Genomic DNA, 23656 nt, shown 5'->3' on the forward strand with positions numbered 1-23656 from the left:
ACTCGAGAGATGGTGCAAGAGGGAAGGATTCAAATTGCTGGGGCATTGGAACCGGTTGTGGGGGAGGTGGGACCAATACAAACCAGACGGTCTGCACCTGGGCAGGACTGGAACTGATGTCCTGGGGGGGGGGGGGGGGGGGGGGGGGGGGGGCGCTGGTTGCTTGAGCTGTTGGGGAAAGTTTAAACTAATGTGGCAGGGAGATGGGAACCGATGCAGGAAGTTGGAAGGTAGTAAAACAGGGACAGAAACAAAAGGCAGTAAGGGGGAAAGTGTAAGGCAGAGAAGCCATAGTCAAAAATCAAAAAGGGCGACAGTACAAGGTACAGTGACTGAGGGGAGCTCAGTGAATAGGACTAGGAATACTAAAAGGAATAAAACGGGAAGTAAAAACATTAGTGGTAAGCGACGCGGCAGGTTGATACATGAAGATATGGGTTCAAAGACAAGGAAAATTAGGAGAAAAGTTAAGAGGAAATATAACTTACGAGAGGTTACTGATCGAGGTGTTAAGGTTCAGAACAGAGGTAAAAAAGCCAACATAAGTGTACTTTACCTGAATGCTCATACTATTCGGAATAAGGTAAATGAGTTGATGGTGCAAATCATCGTGAATGACTATGATTTAGTGGCCATTACTGAAACATGGTTAAAGGATGGTCACGACTAGGAGTTAAATATCCGAGGGTATCAAACTATTCGGAAGGACAGAGTGGATGGTAAGGGAGGTGGTGTAGCTCTGTTAATTAAGGATGACATCCGGGCAATAGTAAGGGAAGACATCGGTGCTATGGAGGATAAGGTTGAATCCATTTGGGTGGAAATCAGGAATAGTAAGGCGAAAAAGTCACTGATAGGAGTAGTCTATAGGCCACCAAATAGTAACATTATGGTGGGGCAGGCAATAAACAAAGAAATAACTGATACATGTAGAAATGGTACAGCAGTTATCATGGGGGATTTTAATCTACATGTCGATTGGTTTAATCAGGTCGGTCAAGGCAGCCTTGAGGAGGAGTTTATAGAATGTATCCGCGATAGTTTCCAAGAACAGTATGTAATGGAACCTACGAGGGAATAAGCGGTCCTAGATCTGGTCATGTGTAATGAGACAGGATTGATTCAGGATCTCATAGTTAGGGATCCTCTTGGAAGGAGCGATCACAATATGGTGGAATTTAAAATACAGATGGAGGGTGAGAAGATAAAAATCAAACACTAGTGTTTTGTGCTTAAACAAAGGAGATTACAATGGGATGAGAGAAGAACTAGCTACGGTAGACTGGGAGCAAAGACTTTATGGTGAAACAGTTGAAGAACAGTGGAGAACCTTCCAAGCGATTTTTCACAGTGCTCAGCAAAGGTTTATACCAACAAAAAGGAAGGACGGTAGAAGGAGGGAAAATCGACCGTGGATATCTAAGGAAATAAGGGAGAGTATCAAATTGAAGGAAAAAGCATACAAAGTAGCAAAGATTAGTGGGAGGCTAGAGGACTGGAAAATCTTTAGGGGGCAACAGAAAGCTACTAAAAAAGCTATAAAGAAGAGTAAGATAGATTATGAGAGTAAACTTGCTCAGAATATAAAAACAGATAGTAAAAGTTTCTATAAATATATAAAATAAAAAAGAGTGACTAAGGTAAATATTGGTCCTTTAGAGGATGAGAAGGGAGATTTAATAATGGGAGATGAGGAAATGGCTGAGGAACTGAACAGGTTTTTGGGTCGGTCTTCAAACGGGAAGACACAAATAACATGCCAGTGACTGATGGAAATGAGGCTATGACAGGTGAGGACCTTGAGAGGATTGTTATCACTAAGGAGGTAGTGATGGGCAAGCTAATGGGGCTAAAGGTAGACAAGTCTCCTGGCCCTGATGGAATGCATCCCAGAGTACTAAAAGAGATGGCAAGGGAAATTGCAAATGCACTAGTGATAATTTACCAAAATTCGCTAGACTCTGGGGTGGTCCTGGCGGATTGGAAATTAGCAAAAGTGACACCACTGTTTAAACAAGGAGGTAGGCAGAAAGCGGGTAATTATAGGCCAGTGAGCTTAACTTCGGTAGTAGGGAAGATGCTGGAATCTATCATCAAGGAAGAAATAGCGAGACATCTGGATGGAAATTGTCCCATTGGGCAGACGCAGCATGGGTTCATAAAGGGCAGGTCGTGGCCAACTAATTTAGTGGAATTTTTTCAGGACATTACCAGTGCGGTAGATAACAGGGAGTCAATGGATGTGGTATATCTGGATTTCCAGAAAGCCTTTGACAAGGTGCCACACAAAAGGTTGCTGCATAAGATAAAGATGCATAGCATTAAGGGGAAAGTAGTAGCATGGACAGAGGATTGGTTAATTAATAGAAAGCAAAGAGTGGGGATTAATGGGTGTTTCTCTGGTTGGCAATCAGTAGCTAGTGGTGTCCCTCAGGGATCAGTGTTGGGCCCACAATTGTTCACAATTTACATAAATGATTTGGAGTTGGGGACCAAGGGCAATGTGTCCACGTTTGCAGACGACACTAAGATGAGTGGTAAAGCAAAAAGTGCAGAGGATACTGGAAGTCTGCAAAGGGATTTGGATAGGCTACGTGAATGGGCTAGGGTCTGGCAGATGGAATACAATGTTGACAAATGAGAGGTTATCCATTTTGGTAGGAATAACAGCAAACGGGATTATTGTTTAAATGATAAAATATTAAAACATGCTGTTGTGCAGAGAGACCTGGGTGTGCTAGTGCATGAGTCACAAAAAGTTGGTTTACAGGTGCAATTTTGTCCTTCATTGCTAGAGGGGTGGAGTTTAAGACTAGGGAGGTTATGCTGCAATTGTATAAGGTATTAGTGAGGCCACACCTGGAGTATTGTGTTCAGTTTTGGTCTCCTTAGTTGAGAAAGGACGTACTGGCACTGGACGGTGTGCAGAGGAGATTCACTAGGTTAGTCCCAGAGCTGAAGGGGTGGAGTAAGAGGAGAGGTTGAGTAGACTGGGACTGTACTCGTTGGAATTTAGAAGGATGAGGGGGGGATCTTATAGAAACATATAAAATTATGAAGGGAATAGATAGGATAGATGCGGGCAGGTTGTTTCCACTGGCGGGTGAAAGCAGAACTAGGGGGCATAGCCTCAAAATAAGGGGAAGTAGATTTAGGACTGAGTTTAGGAGGAACTTCTTCACCCAAAGGGCTGTGAATCTATGGAATTCCTTGCCCAGTGAAGCAGTAGAGGCTCCTTCATTAAATGTTAAGATAAAGATAGATCGTTTTTTGAAGAATAAAGGGATTAAGGGTTTATGGTGTTTGGGCCGGAAAGTGGAGCTGAGTCCACAAAAGATCAGCCATGTTCTCATTGAATTGTGGAGCAGGCTCGAGGGGCCAGATGGCCTGCTCCTAGTTCTTATGTTCTTATTTGGGAGTCAGTGCATCAGACACGAATGGCCTCTTTCTACATCATAACAATTCTGCGATTCTGTGAAGTACTGTACAGAATCTTCTAAAGCAATTTATTTTTGTAAAATGTTTGCCAGCTAGATGTAATTTTGCATGAAAGTCCAACAGGATAAAAGTTTTCAGGTTGACCCTCAATGGGTTTAGTACTTACTTCTGAACTCCATCCACTGTCAGTTGTACAAGATCAACCATTTGAGAAGAGGAAATAAATTTCCAGGCCAGTGAGTTTACACTTTCTTTCACACGGAGGTTTTCAGCCTGCATAGTAAACAACAGTGTGACTTGCATTCACCCATAATCATTCAATACAATGGGAGCCTGAATTTTTCACCCGTCGAGTGTGTGCACTCGGAAGCAGACCGAAACGTGTTCTGGTGGCGGTCGGCCCAGGAGTGCAATTTCACACTGGCTGGCCAATTAATGACCATTCAGTGTGAATCCCGCTCTATGAAAGACTGAGCACTGCCAAGAAGGACAGGAAAAGGGCGGGCACCAAGAGTATAGAGGGTGCGTGCTGGTGCATCTACTGTGCTCCTTCAGGAGGACAGTCACTGTGGAACTGTCTCAGGGAGCTGCTGACCCGTGAAAAATAAATATCAACGTTAAAACTATGCCACAAGTGTCTCGGCAGCACAATCATACACAGACCTCCGCCTCCATACATATCTGTAAATTTTATTATTTCAGCCCTAACATTTATTCTGCCCTGGATCGAGGTTGCAGCTAAAATACAAAGTTTGCCCAGGCAATTGGCCCATCCGCCAACCATAAAATCAGACAGGTCGTGTAAATTTGCGTTCAATTGGACTCTTAATGGACCAAATTGCCTGCTTGATTGTCAACGGGCGCTCTTCAGACGCTTGCATGCATCTGCTGACCAAAATATTGCACAATGTCCCACCATTTTCTCCCACAATTTCACGCGCTTGCAGGTTGGGTGCGCGTGTGCCCACCCAAGCAAATTAAAATTCTGGCAGTGGATTTGTATGCGACAAAAACAAAGAATTCTCAAACCATGTCAGATACCTCTACTATTCGCATTATTACATTTTTTCTTTCTATAACTTCTTTATTATCTTTGCTCGCATGAAAACAGTACTGTGCCTGATCCCACCGGTAATTCATAGAATCATAGAATCCCTATAGTGAAGAAGGAGGACATTCAGCCCATCGAGCCTGCACTGATCCTCTGAAAGCACACCCTACTTATGCCCAATCCTCCACCCCATACCGATAACCCCACCTTGGGGCAATTTAGTACAGCCAATCCACCTCACCGACACATCTTTGGACTGTGGGAGGAAACCGAAGCACCCGAAGGAAACCCACATAGACACGGGAAGAATGTGTAAACTCCACATAGACAGTCACCCGAGGTCAGATTCAAACTCTGGTCTCTGGCGCTGTGAGACTGTGCCACCACGCTGTGAAATATAAGCTGAGGCTGAGAATGACAGCTAGTTATTTGAGCATGGGGGCATCATGGTTGAGTTCAGTGCTGTTTTCATCCTCAGGCAAGAATCACTAAATAACGATCAGAAGCACAAAGCCAGTATGATTTCCCACCTGACTAAGAGTTATGAAGATTAATTGTAGAACCCCAACACAAATATTACTATCGCCCCAGCTAACACAGGCCTAGGGTTCAGTCAAATCCTTCCTAGATAATACTATATACGTCTACCAATTAGGAGGCCATTCAATCCATTTTGTCTATGCCAGCTATTTGCTAAGTAATCCTAAACTACATCCACTAATCTGCTCCCCCCCCCCCATTGCTATAGCTGCAAAATGTTCATGCATTGTTACACTTGCGTGTGAAAGTAGCATGAAAATTGAAGTTTGTTCTTATCAAAATATCAATAGTTTTGTTATGACTGGCAAATTCTTGTTATGACTGGCAAATTTATAAAATGCAATCACATTTCCACTGTAGTAGGTGCACAAGATTGGAGGTGCAATGATAAGTTCTTGTTTACTGTATTAACAAACGCGAATACAAAGTGAGAGAAAGTACAGTTACTGGTTAGGAAGGTATATTTGAAGAACAGACTTATTCAAGTGGAATATTAAAGAGTTTGGTGACAAATCATAATAAATTATTTTATGTGTATGCCCTGAGTTTATTAACTTCACAAAAGTGTTGATGTCACTATTTCCTGCTCTGCACTCAATGTGCATTGAGCTAGTATACTACAGCTGTTAAATAAAATGAGCACCCACTTTACTGCAGAGATTGAAAATGAAGATAGGAACACTTCAATAATATTTTCCAGTGTGCACGTACACTGAATGAAAATCACATTGGTGATAATTGGCCAGTTATTTATTTCACATCTGGGCCACACTGGAGATAAGTTTTTCAATAAAAACGTATCTATATTTCACAATTTTACTGGGATGAATTCTATTATATTTACATAAACATAGTCTTGGGACTCTTTACAAAAATGAAAGTAATGGTTGCTTAATTCAATTAATATTAGAACACTTTAGGGGATAAATTAAGTCAAATCTATTGAGATGAAATGTCATTAGGATTGTGTGAGAAAGATGGAATGAAGAAAGTTAACAGTGATGAAATTATGTTGAAAGTTAAGAGGAGAGAAGAGTAGAAGAAAAGAGGGGAACAGTGAGGGAAGAGAGGAGGGTAAAAACAGGGATAATGTGGGGAGGGGGGAGAAGAGTGAGAAAGGAGGAGGCAGGAAACTGAATGTAACGGTGCTGAATAAGGGAAAGGAACAAAAGGTAGGGAAGAGAGGTCTAGCATCTGAGTTTTACCCGAATTACTGGTATTTAAACTAATTTATGCTGCTCTTTTCCTTCAGTTGGAATTTGTTGACTGGCTTTTGGGCTACTTCAGAGTTCAGCATTTGGCTTTGAGCAGTATTACTACATGGAGAACTCCCGGAGGTTTGGCTTATAGATTGACAGCTTCATCTTTTGAAATGCTACAATTGTTCACTGTAGGCTGTGGATGAATCAGAGTATGGGACAGCACTGAAGGAAGCCATCTGACTATCGTGCCTGTGCCAGCTCTTTGAATGAGCCCCACATCCCTCTCATTTCCCCATTTCTCTGCCAAGTTATCCCCTTTACAAATTTATCCAGCTGACATTTGAAAGTTATTATTGAATCCGTTTCCACCAGCCTTTCATGGAATGCATCCCAGCGCATTACACAGTGGATTAAAAAAGTCTCCTCTTTTCACCTTGGTTCCATTGACAATCACTATGAATTTGGGTCCTCTGGTTAACAATTTTTGCCACCACTTAAGTTTTTCTTTATTACCATTCCAGTAAATCTCCAAGGCCTTGGCATCCCTCCTAAAGTATAGAACTTAGAATGAGACACGGTACTTAGCTGGGGCCGATCCAGTGATAAGTAACTAAAATCAAGGATGCTACACCACCAAACATAAAGCCATTTTTTCCAAGAATGTAACTGACTCCTCGCCTCTGGAGATCTTCCCTCCATATCATCCAATCTCCCAATCCCTCAACCATGGACATCGTACCTTCTTCCCAAGGTCCACAAACTGTGCTGTGCTGGTCGAGCCACACTTTCAGCTTGTTCCTGTTCTTCAGAATTGATTTATCATCCGGCTCCTACCCTTTCTTCTCTTATCCAGGATTTTTCCACTTAATCTGTGACTCTTCCAATGGCCTCCATTATGTTAACAGTTTCCAATTGTCCAGCCCTAACTATGTCCCTTTCACCATCCATCTCCAACCCCCACTAGGGAGGTCTGAGAACTCTACTCTTCTTCCTTAAACAGGGGCCAAATCGTCCCCATCCACCACCACCCTCTTCCACCTGGCTTAGTTTGCTCTCATATTGAACAAGTTTTCCTTTCATTCCACTTACTTCCTCCAAATAAAAGCTGTTGAAATGGGAAACTGTCCTAACCATGCTTGCCTTTTGTGGGGTATGTAGAACATTCCTTATGTCAGTTCTACTCAAGTCCCCTCCCATACCCAGTTTCCAGTATATTCAGACTGTATTGGAGCAGTTTCTGGCTCCAAGCCCAAATTGGAAAATTTGACCAACAATTTCCACCTTTTCCTGGTCTATTTCCAGCTTTTTCCTTAGCTTTTCTAGCCGTATTTCTGAAGGTAGGCTGTGGCCCAATATTTACTACAAGTGCAGTGACTCCTACTACTAACGTTATGACAACATCTTCACATCCTGCTTATCATAAGGGCTCCATTCAGTTTACCACATTCTACAGCTTTTTTCTTCTGACGCCACTTTCTATAATAGTGCTTCTAATATGTCTTATTTTTTCCTCAACTAATGATTCTACTCCCCCCCCACCCCACACCATGGTTGACAGTGTATTGACAGTATATTTCCTACATTCTGCTCTTACCCCTTCCCCACTCTCTCAGAACCATAATTGGGTTCTCTTTGTCTTTATCTTCTACCCCAGTAGCTTCCACGTTCATTTGACCATCCTCCACCATACCTGAAATGAAATGAAAATCGCTTATTGTCACAAGTAGGCGTCAAATGAAGTTACTGTGAAAAGCCCCTAGTCGCCACATTCCGACGCCTGTTCGGGGAGGCTGGTACGGGAATTGAACCGTGCTGCTGGCCTGCCTTGGTCTGCTTTAAAAGCCAGCTATTTAGCCCAGTGTGCTAAACCTGCCCCCTCAAGTGTAATGCCAACACCACACACATATTCATCTTCCCTCCCTTTTCAGTATTCTGAAGGGACTTTTCTCTCTGTGGCATCTTGGTACACTCCACAATCACATCTAACACTCCTTGCCTTTCCCACGGCACTCTCCCATTTAAATACAGGAGATGCAATACTTGCCCTTTTATCTCTTTTCCCTACCATCCAAAGCCCCAAACAATTCTTCCAAGTGAAACAGTAATTTACCCGTATTTTGTTCAAGTTAGTATACTGTATCGCTGCTCACAATGCAGTCTCCAGTACAGTGGGGAGACCAAGGCACATTGGGTGACCGCTTTGCAGAACACATCTCGTCAATTGGTAAGCTTCCGGTCACCTATTATTGCAATTCTCTACCCCACTCCACTCTGACCTCAGACATTATTCAATGCTCAACACAGGTTTGTGGAATAGCACCTCATCTTTCAAGTCTTTACAGCCTTCCAGACTCAACAGTGGATAAAACAATTTGAGATCATAACTTCTGCCTTGTTTTCTTCCGGTGTTTAGTTCCTGTTTTTGGACAGCAGCTATTAGTAATGGTCCTGCTACTGCCATTTACAACTCTTCCAGACCCATCTTTTGTTCTTTACTTGTCTCATCATTGACTTTGTCCAGCACTATCATCCCTTTTATCATCAATCTCCTCTACCTTCCATCCATACAGCTTTTCAAAAATTAAAACTGAGCCACATTGAAAAGCTTTGAGAAGACAGGGTTCTGTGATGATTGACTTTTTCAGCGACAATGGGCATGAGTCTGTGGAAGAGGCTATTGGAGGTATGGGGTTATGTGATGACATCCAATTGCAGTTACAAACCACAGATTCCTGTCTGTGACATTTCTGCCTCAATTTATTTTAAAAAAACTGAACCAAGGCTTTGTTTACTAGCCAGAATAGCTTGTTTCAGTATTTTAAGTTTACTGTCTGTATCTCGAGTTTTGCAGTGTTGAAATGCACTTGACAAGTGCATTATGAGCTACGAATGAATCTTTCAATGCAATTTGCACAATGTATTGACACAGCCCTGGGACTGATGTTAATGAATAAATACTTAATGTGTTTGCAAGGCATTTCTTGGTCTCACCTGCTAATGATTGCATTACAAAAACAAATAAATGTGTGAACTCATTCAGCATTTGGCTGCTCATGTTGCCAACAACAATTTCTTGCCTTAAATTACTAAAAGCACTCAGGTATCACAATTCCCATTTATGAAGTTTCCCAACAGTGAAGCAATCATTTGCACTAATGAGAAGTCTGTGGTTGGATGTCAACACTAAGAATATCAGTAATGAATGAACAACTAGCACCATTTAATGACTACAACGTGACTGCATATTTAAGGCTAATTTCATGGTGACCTACCCCCATCAGATAATAATGTCAATTTGGGTGTCTATTGCCCATAATTTTCCATTGAGTAAAATTATTGATAAAATTATGACCATGCCCAAATTTCTGATGTGCATTGCTGGTGGCATGCTCCCAATTGCAACGGCAAATTTGTAAAGGTGTTGATAAAAAGGATAAAAAGGCAGCCCCTGTACTGACTTTAAATTTCTGATAACAGAAAAGGGACTCTGATATCAACCGTTTTCTATAATTAGAAATTGCAACTGTAGTCAGAGGGCACTTGTGCAGTTTCCAAAAGCCAAACCTCAATCCTAACCGAACCTCAGCCAAAGCCCGAACCTCAATTTACCACCATTCTGTCCACCTTCCGATATATTGCGCAGAAAATACTATTGCAAATCTGCATTTATCTTTCTGCGAAATTGCTAATGCGAGAATATAAACTCATCAGGTGACTTTTTGCACTCACTACAAAAACCAGAAATCCGGGATAGAAAATTTTGTACAAGCTTCCTTTCGACATGACTAAACCAACAAGAAAATAAGAATACCGGGGTGGAGAGGTGTGATGATGCGCAAAGCTGTTAATGATTTTGTGGCTTCTGAAAAGAACTGGTTGGCAATTGTTCATACATCGAGTTGACTTAACACCACAGATAGTAACAGTCTGATTGAGGTAGAAGCCCGACTGGAGAAGGTCCCTGGAGCTACATAATTCCTCTAATCTCTCCCTATACTGAAGTAATATATATACATACAGCTCATCTTTACAGACAGTAGTTAAGACTGCTTCAAATTCATCTTTCAGCAACTGAACAGCATATATTATGCAATAAGATAAAGAGCAGCTCATAAAAGTGTTCATTAAAGTTATGCATCACAGCTCCATATTTGGTTTCTCGTGATGTGCACCATATATAAATATGCGCAGCTCTTCAGATTTTGTGGTTAACAGTTTACTTTTTTTTTCATGGGATGTGGTGGGTGTCACTGGCAAGGCCAGTTGGCACTTGTTGCTCATCCTTAATTGCCCTTAAACTGAGTGGTCTGCGAGGCCATTTCAAAGGGCAGTTAAGAGTCAACCACTTTTCTGTGGGTCTGGAGTCACATGTAGGCCAGACCAGGTAAGGATGGCAGATTTCGTTCCCTAAAGGACGTGAATGAACAAGATGGGTTTTTACAACAAGTGGTGATAGCTGTCATGGTCACCATTAATGAGACCAGCTTTATGTTCCAGATTTATTAATTTAATTTAAATTCTACAAGGTGCTATGATGGGATATGAACTCATGTCCCCAGAGCTTGGGCCTCTGGCTTACTCATCCAGTGACATAACGTGAAAGTGGCTCAATAGTAATGAGTAAAAAAATCAATACAGCAAGTATATTAAAGAGGGAAATAGCTCACTTTGTCTGAATATCCAGTTTAAATGAAACATTGTTTTCAAAAACACCCAAGTGAAAGCAATACAGGGCCCAATCGAATGGCCTCATTGCACCCGACTCAGGACACGATGAGGTTGTTAAATCTCGTGATTTGCAATGCTTGGAACCCCTCACGAGATCTCGTTAGATCTTGTGAGACATCACGATCTGCATCTCGCCCTCACTGGGCGGGATCCATATTTGCATATTTAAGTGAGCGGATTCTCCCAAGGGCAGGGATTAAACGCCCTTGCCTAGGAGACTTTACAATGGTGCCGTTTAGCACTGGTCCGCGTGGGCCAGGTATAATGGCAACTGGGGGGTCTCCCATGCCACCGGAGGCCTGAAGGTGATCCGACTCTGGGCAGGGTGGTAACTTGGCACTCCTGCCGGCAACCAGCACCTTGGCACTGCCACCTCGGCAGTTCCAACAGTGCCTATGTGGCACTGCTAGAAGTTGCCCAGGTGTCAGGTTGGCACTGCCAGGGAGCAGGGATGCCCTGTCTTTATGAGGTGGGGAGGGGGGACTTGAGGACCCCCAAACAACTATGATGAAACATATGCAGATGAGATGGAGAAAGTAGGAGGATGGGATGGAGTCTATATAGGAGGCAGGGTGTAAGGACGTGGTGTTGTGGTTACTGTAGGAGTCGGTGGGCATGTAATGAATATTAGTAGGCAACCTATCCCCAGAAATAGAGACAGAGAGGTTGAGGGAGAGAAGGGAAATGTCAGAGATCGATCGTGTGAAGGTGAGAAAAAGGATGGAAATAGAAAGCAAAGTTGGTTAATTTTTATTGTTCTGGGTATCAGGACATGGCACCAATGCAGTCATCATTGTTTGGGGAGCAGCACAATGCAACCTTCCACGACGGTGCTTCTGATATGTCTTTCTTTTTCGCAACTGAGGAAGGAAGAGAAAGAGATAGACCCGGAATAGGGTAGAGGGCATTAAATGACAAAGATACCATGGAACAAAAGGTAAAGGGAGTGGTAAAGGTAAAGATAAAGAAACAAAGCGGACGTCCAGTGATGACATGTAGGTGCAGGTCGCACGTTGGGTGGCTCCAAATAGAGCTTTTGGTTTTTGGCCCTTTTCACACAGATTTGGGGGGGACATTTCTTATGATTGATCTCCAATAACGTTGCAGTAACTAAAGGATGTCGAAAGCCCAACAAAAAAATACGGGATGAAAAGGAACGAGCGATGGTCCAAATGCGAGCTCAAGATCAGTGTGAAGTTCTGTTGGTGGAAAGATGGCGGGAGCAAGGTCGCCGGGTGGGACTGCGCCCCTTACGGCAGATAAGCTGGCTGAGGTGATGGTGGTGGAATTTGAGCAGTGCTTCGCCAAGCATTTTGAGCGGCAGGGGACAGAGATGATGACTTTGCTTAAGCAGTTGGTGAACGATATGCTGACTGTGATAAAGGAGGCTCCTGTAAAGACATCAATAGCGGTCCGGGAGGAAGGAAGTGTTGAAGGGGGTGGAGGAGGCATTGTCGTGGCACAGTGACCAGTTCACCTTGATGGGAGAAGAGCTGCGGAGGGTGAAGGCGTGCAACAGAGAACAGAGGACCTGGTCACTGCGGCACAATATGCAGATTGTAGGACTGCATGTGTAGCCACCTGGGTTGGCCACTTCACGACTTAAAATGGAGAACCGCAAAGACTACAGGGAAATTCAGCCAACTCAGGCAAAAACTAGCAAGTGCAGAAATCCTGAGCATTAGAACTTGCAAAAGCCCAGACAGCACTGAAACCAGCAGCCATCTGCATATTAATGAGCGATCCCCGGGCACAATTTAAACACTTAAGGTGAATAAGGCCAAGCCACACTCCTCGGTGCCAGCAGGAGCCAAGACAAAGGAAGGCCAACGGACACTTGGGGACCGACCAGCGATCAGGGAACAACTCCAGTATTGGAGAAATCGATCCAAGTGATCGGAACGTAGTCCAATCACTTGGAACCAGGTACGGGGTCCGCCCAAAGGGGCGGGAAGCCCCTGGGGACTATAAAATAGAGTCCCCAAGTTCAAATCGTTCTTCTTGGCAGGGTCACTAAGCAGCGAATCAACCCTTGAGAGTGAACTGCCCAAGCTGCCGCATCAACCAAGTCTCCAGTCAACGCACGCTACGAGATAGGTGCTTCTAGCTACCAGTCCATACCAGCTTTTGAATCCTGCAGACTCAGATTGAACGAAAGGCCATTTGTTCCCCTGACCTGGTGGGCCAATTCCAAAGCTAAGTATAGGCCTTTTCGTGATAGAGAATAGTCTAGAAAGTAGAGTTTATGCATCAGTAGCGATTTACTGTGTATAATAAATGTGTTTTGATTTGAATCTTACGAATTGGTGTGTGAGTTATTGATCAGTACTTGAACTTGAACCTCGTGGCGGTATCATAAAGATACCTGGCGACTCTAGAGCAAAGGTTATAGAAACAGAGCAAATTAAGTAAAGATACAACGGGCAACATTTAAGAGTCAACCAAAAGTTAGCAACATATTACTGGCGACTTCCTGACGGGACCCGACTTAGAAGTGGCTTAACCACTCCGGGAGAACCCAAAATTTGAATTAGAATCCAATTGGGAACAGAAAAACCACAAGTGTTCAAGCAGTTCTGATCAATCCTCATAATTAGGAAGTGTGTTAATGCATGCGTAACTAACAGGGCTAGAAGATAAAACTGATAGATTTTTGTTGCGAAAAACTGTCGGGAGTTTGTATTCCGGAAAATAGCGAAAGCCGTACCCGTAATTACAGCACCGCCTTAGTACCCCTTGTTCCAAATTTTAAGAGAGTATTTAGAGAGGAAAGATGGCAATGCAACGCCTCATGAACCCTGAAGAATTTGTGGTCGCAGTGACCAGCAGCAGAGTAGGTCAGTGTCCCGTTTGGGAAGAAGAGATCAGAAAATTTCTCAAAGGGAAATGATGGCCCCTTTGGAGTGAATTCTGTGATAATGAGGAAATAGGACCCGGGAGTATAGGACATACTTGGTGAGAGAACCTGTCAGAGATCCATAAGAAAAGCTTAGGGAAAGCTCGCAAGCCGATGGCAATCGTGTCCTGTTTTGAACAATTGCGAGGCACAGAGGAGGTCGTTCGGACGCTCCGCAAAGAGATAGAGGAGACACATCGAATGAGCAAGGTCGATGTTAGTGAGATCGAGAAAGAGAATATAGATTTAAGAAGGAAGTTGGCAGCAAAGGATGGAGAGGTGGATGATGCCAAGTGGGCACACCGGTCTTGTCTAGCGCATCTGAGCAGCTTCCAAACCCAAATATCAGGACACGCAACGTGCAGTCCTGGTAAGAGAAGAGACAGAGAAATAGGTAGAGGCATTGCAAAGGCAGTGCAGCGATCTAAAGGCAGCATTAAGAGCACTCCATACTGCCACCATGGAGCACAGACAAAGTTCATTCAATCATGCGAAATGCAGAAAGCAGACTGCGGAACTGCAGTCTTTGCTTTCAGTGCAAAATGGGTTCCAGAGCACCTTTGGACCCAAATTAGATGAGGAAGACGGCCCTGATTGGCAAGAGTTAAATGAAACCGCGCATAGATATGTTCAGGGAACATGTGCGCAACGAAAGCCCCAAAAGAGAAAACCACCCCAACCACCCACAGAGCAGATAGATCAGGCACCCATGAATCCAGTCACCACCCACCGCACAGTCACATCGGAAGGAGACACAGAATTCCTTTACACCACCCCCTTAACCGTGACCCAATTACGGGACGCGTGCGAAAAGATCACACCGTTCCTCCCCACCTCAGACCCCCACCACTTCTTTGCTAGAGTAAAACAGCAGGCGACCATGTACGGCCTGGATGAGCGTGAGCAAGTGAAGCTCACACAGTTTTGAGCTTAGACCCTTCGGTCGTAGCAGCCCTTCCCGACCCACAGAATGTAGGAGGAGGCACCTTGCAGAGATGCACACGGCGATCCTAGATGCGATCGGCTATAACAGAGGTGACCCAGTAGAAGGCCTGAATACGTGCAGGCAGAAGAAGACAGAACACCCCACAGCATTTGCTGGACGCCTGTGGGTCCATTTTACAGCCATTTTCGGCAACTTAGTTGTTCATTTGTCCCAAGACAACATGGCCAAATAGACCCGCACCCTTATCTCCCATGCCACAGAGGCAGGACAAAAAGTCTGTACCAATTATGACCCCTCGGAAGAAGCGCACAACAAAAAATGGGTTTTAAAAAGGTTGTCCCGGGCTTGGGAGCAATCAATTGCAGGCAAAACCGCATTTATAGCACCCGATGAAGAGCAGGTAGAAATGAACCCAGTTAAAGCACACCAGAACCCCGCATGGGTAAATGAGGGCAGGAACAGCCAACCCCAGCCCAAAGCTCAAGAATGTTACAATTGCGGACAATTAGGACATTACGCACGAGAATGTCAAGCCCCCCGAAACAGCAACGGAATCAGCCCACAAATGCCCCCCGAACCAGCAAAGACACCAACAGCCCCGACCACCCACCCAGGGAACCATACCCATCGACCAATGCACCAGAAAGCCTGCTCCACCTTATGTGCCCCAGGGGTCATGTTACAATTGTGGGCAGTCAGGACACTTCGCCCGAGATTGCAGGAGACCCCCATCAGCTAGACTAGCCCCCAGATATGAAAGAGAACACCACCCACAGCAGCTGCAAGGTCCAAGCTGCCCCATGCAAACTGTGAGCGCTTACCCACCACTTCTCCTGGCAGGGACAGCTCAGCAAGGCAAATTCATTTTTGTTTAACTCCTCCTTCCTCTCTTCTTCGGCCACACTACACTGCCTCCATATGCTAGTTATACCCCAGTCAAAGTGCGATTTACGATGTCCTTTCTGATGGAACCTTGAGCATGTTGTTCAATGTTTGTTTGTTAGTGTTATTGTTAAGTGTTGTTGGTAAACTCGGAGGTTCCATAGCCATATTTGTCGGCAGAAACCTGTGAAAACTTGCCAGCACGCTTATCGGCAGAAACCGCTGAGAGCTTGCCAGCCCCCGTTCATAACTACTCTTCTGGTTCGACGGTAGAACCTTTACAGCAACCCCCCACGATGACTACATTTTTTGCCCGTTCTTGCCGGTTGCTCAGGCAGTGGAGAAACGGCATTGGTCTCCGCCCTGCCTGAGGACCCTCCCTCTGGGTCAGCTACACTCGGGCAGAGCACATACGGCATTGATCACCGTCCTACCCGGGGATTCCATCCAAATCTTACCCGTCGCGGCCCATACGCACCTCATTTCGGCACTCTTGGTTCAAAAAGTTTTGTTTTGTTTTCGGGCAACCCTTAGGTTGCCATCCCTATGCTATTTACATCCTCAAACATTTGGATGGTAAATCGCATAGCCTGCGAGACGGCTCGCACTGTTTCAGTTTTGAAGTGTGTCTAGTCCAAATTTTCTGTTTAAAAAAAAAATGAGGGAGTCACACATGGTGACAAATTATAAAGGGAAATTGGCACTACAAGACAGACATGCTAACGCATGAGATATTAACCAAGATAGTAACAGAAACAATGCTTGATCCACAGAATTCCAGAAGCTCCAGGAAGAGAGGAGAAACGGAAAGGAAGAGACGAAAAGGAAAGAAGACAACAATGAAGACGTCATACGTGGTTTTCGTCGTTATTGTAATTTGTATACGGTTCCGTGCGAATGCGAACCCCCTGACCCCTACCACACAGGCCGTGAATGATTCCCACCCCTACCATACACTACATCCTGAAATAGTTAACCCCGAGATAGTCACCGACACACCATCATGGTGTGATACATTCATAACCTGGTATTCACTATCATACGTAATTGAATCCCTTCTAGTATTGGCGATACTCTGCAGCATCGTGCAGACTATCCGCATGAGAAAATGGCGAAGGAGAGCCTACCGCTCTCGCACCCCGGTATACAGGATAAGATCCCCTATTTTTGGTTATCACCAGGACCCCGAACCCCTTGATCGACAATAAAGAACATTTGTGTTGCATCTTTTGTAAATAAAGAAATGTGTTTCGTTTACAACGGAAATATTGTACACCTCTGTGCTTGACTGCCAAGCCAGAGGAAAAATGTGAATGCTGCTATTATTTTTGTATTGTTAGGAAGTTAGTATGATTGAATGTTTGAGTGAGTGTAGTTTATGAGAGATAGTTAGAGGTACCATTTTTTTGTTTTAATGCATGTCCCGGTCTGACATAGCGCCATTTAGAATTGTTAGTTAAAAAAATTTCATACATAGTTATGGTCAGTGTAAAGGCCATGGAAGAGTGCTCGCTAGGTCAGGAAGTGAAGACACCGCAGTTATGTGATCCTTCACGCTTCGCGTTAGGGATCACAAGGAGGGCATGTAGCCACTTGTGTTGGCCACTTCCTGACTTAAAATGGAGAACCGCAAAGACTACAGGGAAATTCAGCCAACTCAGGCAAAAACTAGCAAGTGCAGAAATCCTGTGTATTAGAACTTGCAAAATATCCCAGACAGCACTGAAACCAGCAGCCATCTGCATATTAATGAGCAATCCCTGGGCACAATTGGACCACTTAAGGTGAATAAGGCCAAGCCACACTCCTCGGCGCCAGCAGAAGCCAAGGCAAAGGAAGGCCAACGGGCACTTGGGGACCACCCAGCGATCAGGGAACAACTCCAGTATTGGAGAAATCGATCCAAGTGATCGGAACGCAGTCCAATCACTTGGAACCAGGTACGGGGTCTGCCCAAAGGGGCAGGAAGCCCCTGGGGACTATAAAATAGAGTCCCCAAGTTCAAATCGTTCTTCTTGGCAGGGTCACTAAGCAGCGAATCAACCCTTGAGAGTGAACTGCCCAAGCTGCCGCATCAACCAAGTAAGTCTCCAGTCAACGCATGCTACGAGATAGGCGCTTCTAGCTACCAGTCCATACCAGCTTTTGAATCCTGCAGACTCAGATCGAACGAGAGGCCATTTGTTCCCCTGACCTGGTGGGCCAATTCCAAAGCTAAGTATAGGCCTTTTTGTGACAGAGAATAGTCTAGAAAGTAGAGTTTATGCATCAGTAGCAATTTACTGTGTATAATAAATGTGTTTTGATTTGAATCTTACTAATTGGTGTGTTGAGTTATTGATCAGTACTTGAACTTGAACCTCGTGGCGGTACCATAAAGATACCTGGCGACTCTAGAGCAAAGGTTATAGCAAATTAAGTAAAGATACAATGGGCAACATTTAAGAGCCAACCAAAAGTTAGCAACACATGAGGGGCTGGAGGCCGACGGAGTACTTTGCGGAGATGTTTGCCAAGTTGTTGGGGGAGGAGGAGGATGGTTCCCCCTTTGAGCTGGATAGGGCTCACTGGTCGCTCCAGTCAAACGTGAATGAATCACGCTACGATAGTCTGCTTTCCTAGCTACCAGATGAAGGAGAAGGTGCTGAGTTAGGCAAAGCAGAATCGAGAGGTGAGGTGGGAAGGCAGTGGTATTCATATATACCAAGACCTCACGCTAGCAAGACGGTGGACAGCCTTCAACAAAGCAAATGCAGCTTTGTACAAGAGTAACCTGCGATTTGGGATGGTCTACCCGGCAAAGTTGAGAATTACGCATAACTCCAAGGACTATTACTTTGAGCCGGCAGAGGAGCGGAGTCGTTCGTGAAGGTTGAAGGACTGGGACTGAACGGAGATTGGACTTTGTTTTATTTTTGTTTGTGGTTAGGAGGGGGCGATTTTGGGACGTTAGGTAATATGTTCAGGTTTGTCTCCCTTTGTTTGGGTGTCTATCATGCTGGGTTCTTGGGAAGGACTGGGTGTGGAGGTTTTTGTGTTGGTTTTTAGGTACTGGGCATGTGGGGGGAGGGGACTCTTGCAGGGGGACACCTCGCTAGCAAAGCAAGTTGGCTAGTGAACAGGAGTGAGGTGGGAGGAGGGGCTGCAGCTACAGAGCCTGTGTCGACAGGTTTCAATGGGCCAGGGAGGTGTGAATGGTGGGGAGGATGAGGAGTACACAGAGAGGAGTGGTTTCGAAAGGAAGTGGAAGGGGGGTGGGTGAAGGCGCAGCTGGTTGACGTTGACTTGGGGCAGAGTTGGGTCCCGCTTGCTGGGCAGGGCCAGGGGCTGTGATCATGACTGACAAGAGGGTGAGAGTCTTCTGGTCCAAATAGTAACATGGAACGCGCGGGGGTTGGTGGACCTGGGGGTGGCACTGGATCCGGAGAAGGCATTTGATCGAGTTGAGTGGAGTTATTTGTTTGCGGTGTTGGAGCGATTGGGATTGGGCCTAAGTTTGCGGCGTAGGTCAAATTGGAACCGAAAGCGAATGTTTGTACGAATGAGGTGAACTCAGGATATTTTCAGTTGCATATGGAAGCGAGGCAGGGATGCCCCATGACCTCCCGCTCTTGTTTGCAATGGCGATAGAGCCCTTGGCAGTTGCGCTGAGGTATTCGGATAAGTGGAGGGGCATAGGGTGCCTTTATATGCCTATGATTTGTTGTCCATTTCCAACTCAGGTTCTACAATGGGGGACATAATGGGTCTGCTCTGGAGATATGCGGCTTTTTCAGGTTATAAGCTGAATCTGGAAAAGAGTGAGTGCCTTTTGGTGTCTTCTCTGGGGGCGGGAACAGGCTTGGGGGTTTCCATAATGGGTGTCGACGACCCACTTTAGATACCTGAGGGTGCAGGTGGCTCGGGACTGGGCCCATCTTTGTAAATTGAATTTCACGAGCCTGGTGGGTAGGGTCAAGGCTGATTTGTGAGGGGACAGCCTCCCCCTGTCATTGGCAGGCCATGTGCAGGTGGTAAAGATGAATATCTTGCCAGGGTTTTTATTTTTATTTCAGTGCCTACTGGTCTTTTTGCCAAAAGGGTTTTCTATGGAGGTGGAAAGGTTGGTTTCGTCTCTGCAGATAAAGTAGCAAAGATTTGGAAGATGGTGCTTCAGAGAGGGCGGCAGTAAGGGGGTTTGGTCCTTCCAAATCTGTTGAATTATTATTGCCTGGCAAATGTGGAGAAGGTGCAGGTTTGGAGCAGGAGGCTTTGTGGGTGAGAATGGAGGCAGACTCTTGTAGGGTACGGGTTTGCAGGAGCTGGCAACAGCACCGCACCGGTTTGCCCCAGGGAAATATTCGGGGAGTCCGGTGGTAATGGCCATGTTTAAGATATGGAGGCAATTTCGGCAGCACTTTAGGTTAGGGACGGGGGAGAAGCTGATGCCAATTCGAGGGAGTCACATGTTCGAGCCGGCGAGGCTGGATGCTAGGTTTCAGGGTTGGGAGGAGTAGGAAATGATGGAAATGAAGCACTTATTTCTAGAAGGGCGGTTCGTGAGCTTGGAAGAGTTTGGGATTCCATGAGGGAGGCCACAAATCAAATACCAGAAATGTTGGGATCGCAGGGTTTAGCGAGAGAGAGGAACTGAAGGAGATCAATATTAGCAGAGAAATGGTGTTGGGAAAATTGATGGGATTGAAGGCTGATAAATCCCCAGAGCTTGATAATCTACATCCCAGAGTACTTAAGAAAGTGGCTCCAGAAATAGTTGATGCATTGGTAGTCTTCTCCCAGGATTCTATAGACACTGGAACAGTTCCTGCAGATTGGAGGGTAGCTAATGTAACTTCACTACTTAAAAAGGAAAGGAGAGTCACATCCTCAGTAGTATAGTGGTCAGTATCCCCGCCTGTCACGCGGTATACTGGGGTTCAATTCCCTGCCGGGAAGGAAGCAAAACAAAAAGAAAAGGCGAAAGCAGACAGGGAATTATAGACCAGTAAGCCTATTGTCGGTAGTGGGGAAAATTCTGGAATCCATTATTAAAGATTTTATTACAGAGCACTCAGAAAATAGTGGCAGGATCGGATGGAGTCAGCATGGATTTATGAAGGAGAACTCATGCTTGACAAATCTACTGGAATTCTTTGAGGATGTAACTGGTAGAGTTGACAGGGGGAGCCAGTGGATGTGGTACATTTGGACTTTCAGAAGGCTTTCATCAAAGTTCTGCTGAAGAGATTAGTGTGTAAAATTAAAGCGCATGGGATTAGGGGTACCTTATTGAGATAGATAGAAAACTGGCAGACAGGAAACAAAGAGTACGAATTAATGGTTCTTTTTCAAATTAGCTGGCAGTGACTAGTGGGGTACCACAGGGGTTGGTGCTCGGGCCCCAGCTATTCACAATATATTTAGATGATTTAGATGAGGGAACAAAATGTAATAACTCCAAATTTGCAGATGACACCAAATTGGGTGGGAGGGTGAGCTGTAAAGTTCTAACAGGACGAGATAGGGCAGATGCAGTAAGGATATTCCCGATGGTGGGTGTGTCCAGAACCAGGGGTTACAGTCTGCGGTTACAGGGTAGACCATTTTGGACAAAGATGAGGAAAATTTCTTCACCCAAAGAGTGGTCGGCCTGTGAATTTCGTCATCACAGGAAGTAGTTGAGGCCAAAACATGTTTCCAAGAAGCAGTTAGATATCGCACTTAGGGTATGGGGGGTGGGGGTAAGCGGAATTAGCCTGTGGAGTAGGATGATCATAATGAATGGCGCAGCAGGCTCGAAGGCCTCCTGCTCCTATTTTCTATGTTTATTGGAAGAAATGTGCATTCTGGGTTTGCACTGAGTGCTGAATTTGGTGCATTTGAGTGCTATAGGAAGAGTTTGGTAACCTAGGGAGTTAGGTGAGGAGGGAGTAAGGTGCTCCTTTCATTTTGTTTCCGACATTTCCGCAAAGAGTGCAAAGAGAGCCAGGAGTTTACAGAAAGTGTAGCTGACTGGGAGCAGAGTCGCAGGGCGGAGATCTAGTTAGTCCACACGGCAGCTATATTCTGTAAGGTAAGGGGGGATGGAGGCTAGGCCAGTTGCATGCTCCTCCTGTAGGATGTGGGTGGTGAGGGATACCACTGGTGTCCCCGCTGACTATACCTGCGGGAAGTGCACCCAACTTCAGCTCCTCAAAGACCGTGTTAGGGAACTGGAGCTGAAGCTGGATGAACTTCGGATCATCCGGGAGGCAGAGGGGGTGATTGAGAAGAGTTACAGGAAGGTAACCACACCCAAGGTACAGGACAAGAATAGCTGGGTTACAGTCAGGGAGAAAAAAACAAACAGGCAGACAGTGCAGGAATCCCTCGTGGCCGTTCCCTATCAAAACAAGTATACCGTTTTGGATGCTGTTGGGGGGGGATGACCTACCGGGGGAAGGCCCTAGCGGTCAGGTCTCTGGCACTGAGTCTGGCTCTGGGGCTCAGAAGGGAAGGGGGGAGAATAGAAAAGCAATACTTGTAGGAGATTCAATGGTTAGGGGAATAGATAGGAGATTCTGTGGTCGCGTGCGAGACTCCCGGAAGGTATGTTGCCTCCCGGGTGCCAGGGCCAGGGATGTCTCGGATCGTGTCTTCAGGATCCTTAAGGGGGAGGGGGAGCAGCCAGAGGTCGTGGTACACATTGGTACCAACAACATAGGTAGGAAAAGGGGTGTGGAGGTAATAAACAAGTTTAGGGAATTAGGCTGGAAGTTAAAAGCCAGGGCAGACAGAGTTGTCATCTCTGGTTTGTTGCCGGTGCCACGTGATAGCGAGGCTAGGAATAGGGAGAGAGTGCAGTTGAACACGTGGCTGCAGGAATGGTGTAGGAGGGAGGGCTTCAGGTATTTGGATAATTGGAGCGCATTCTGGGGAAGGTGGGACCTGTACAAGCAGGACGGGTTGCATCTGAACCAGAGGGGCACCAATATCCTGGGAGGGAGGTTTTCTAGTACTCTTCGGGAGGGTTTAAACTAATTTGGCTGGGGAATGGGAACCGGATTTGTAGTTCAGCAACTAAGGTAGCCGATATTCAGGACGCCAAAGCGTGTAATGAGGCAGTGGGGAAGGGAACACTGACAAAGGAGAGTACTTGCAGGCACGGAGATGGGTTGCAGTGTGTACACTTCAACGCAAGAAGCATCAGGAATAAGGTGGGTGAACTTAAGGCATGGATCGGTACTTGGGACTACGATGTGGTGGCCATCACGGAAACTTGGATAGAAGAGGGGCAGAAATGGTTGTTGGAGGTCCCTGGTTATAGATGTTTCAATAAGATTAGGGAGGGTGGTAAAAGAGGTGGGGGGGTGGCATTATTAATTAGAGATAGTATAACAGTTGCAGAAAGGCAGTTCGAGGAGTATCACCCTATTGAGGTAGTATGGGTTGAAGTCAGAAATAGGAAAGGAGCAGTCACCTTGTTAGGAGTTTTCTATAGGCCCCCCAATAGTAGCAGAGATGTGGAGGAACAGATTGGGAAACAGATTTTGGAAAGGTGCAGAAGTCATAGGGTAGTAGTCATGGGCGACTTTAACTTCCCAAATATTGAGTGGAAACTCTTTAGATCAAATAGTTTGGATGGGGTGGTGTTTGTGCAGTGTGTCCAGGAAGCTTTTCTAACACAGTATGTAGATTGTCCGACCAGAGGAGGGGCAATATTGGATTTAGTACTTGGTAATGAACCAGGGCAAGTGATAGATTTGTTAGTGGGGGAGCATTTTGGAGATAGTGACCACAATTCTGTGACTTTCACTTTAGTAATGGAGAGGGATAGGTACGTGCAACAGGGCAAGGTTTACAATTGGGGGAAGGGTAAATACGATGTTGTCAGACAAGAATTGAAGTGCACAAGTTGGGAACATAGGCTGGCAGGGAAGGACACAAGTGAAATGTGGAACTTGTTCAAGGAACAGGTGCTACGTGTCCTTGATATGTATGTCCCTGTCAGGCAG

General features: G+C 45.4%; 1 protein-coding gene across 1 annotated transcript in view; it reads right to left on the reverse strand.

The window, feature by feature from the left end:
• cabcoco1 (ciliary associated calcium binding coiled-coil 1) overlaps nt 1-23656 on the reverse strand; it is a 229934-nt gene that overhangs the window by 191064 nt on the left and 15214 nt on the right. The window contains exon 2 of the mRNA XM_072478827.1: nt 3605-3711. Coding sequence (XP_072334928.1) covers nt 3605-3711 — 107 coding nt within the window. The remainder of the gene's footprint in view (nt 1-3604; nt 3712-23656) is intronic.

The sequence above is a fragment of the Scyliorhinus torazame genome, chromosome 16 (genome assembly GCF_047496885.1).
Source record: "Scyliorhinus torazame isolate Kashiwa2021f chromosome 16, sScyTor2.1, whole genome shotgun sequence".
Taxonomy (NCBI): Eukaryota; Metazoa; Chordata; class Chondrichthyes; order Carcharhiniformes; family Scyliorhinidae; genus Scyliorhinus; species Scyliorhinus torazame.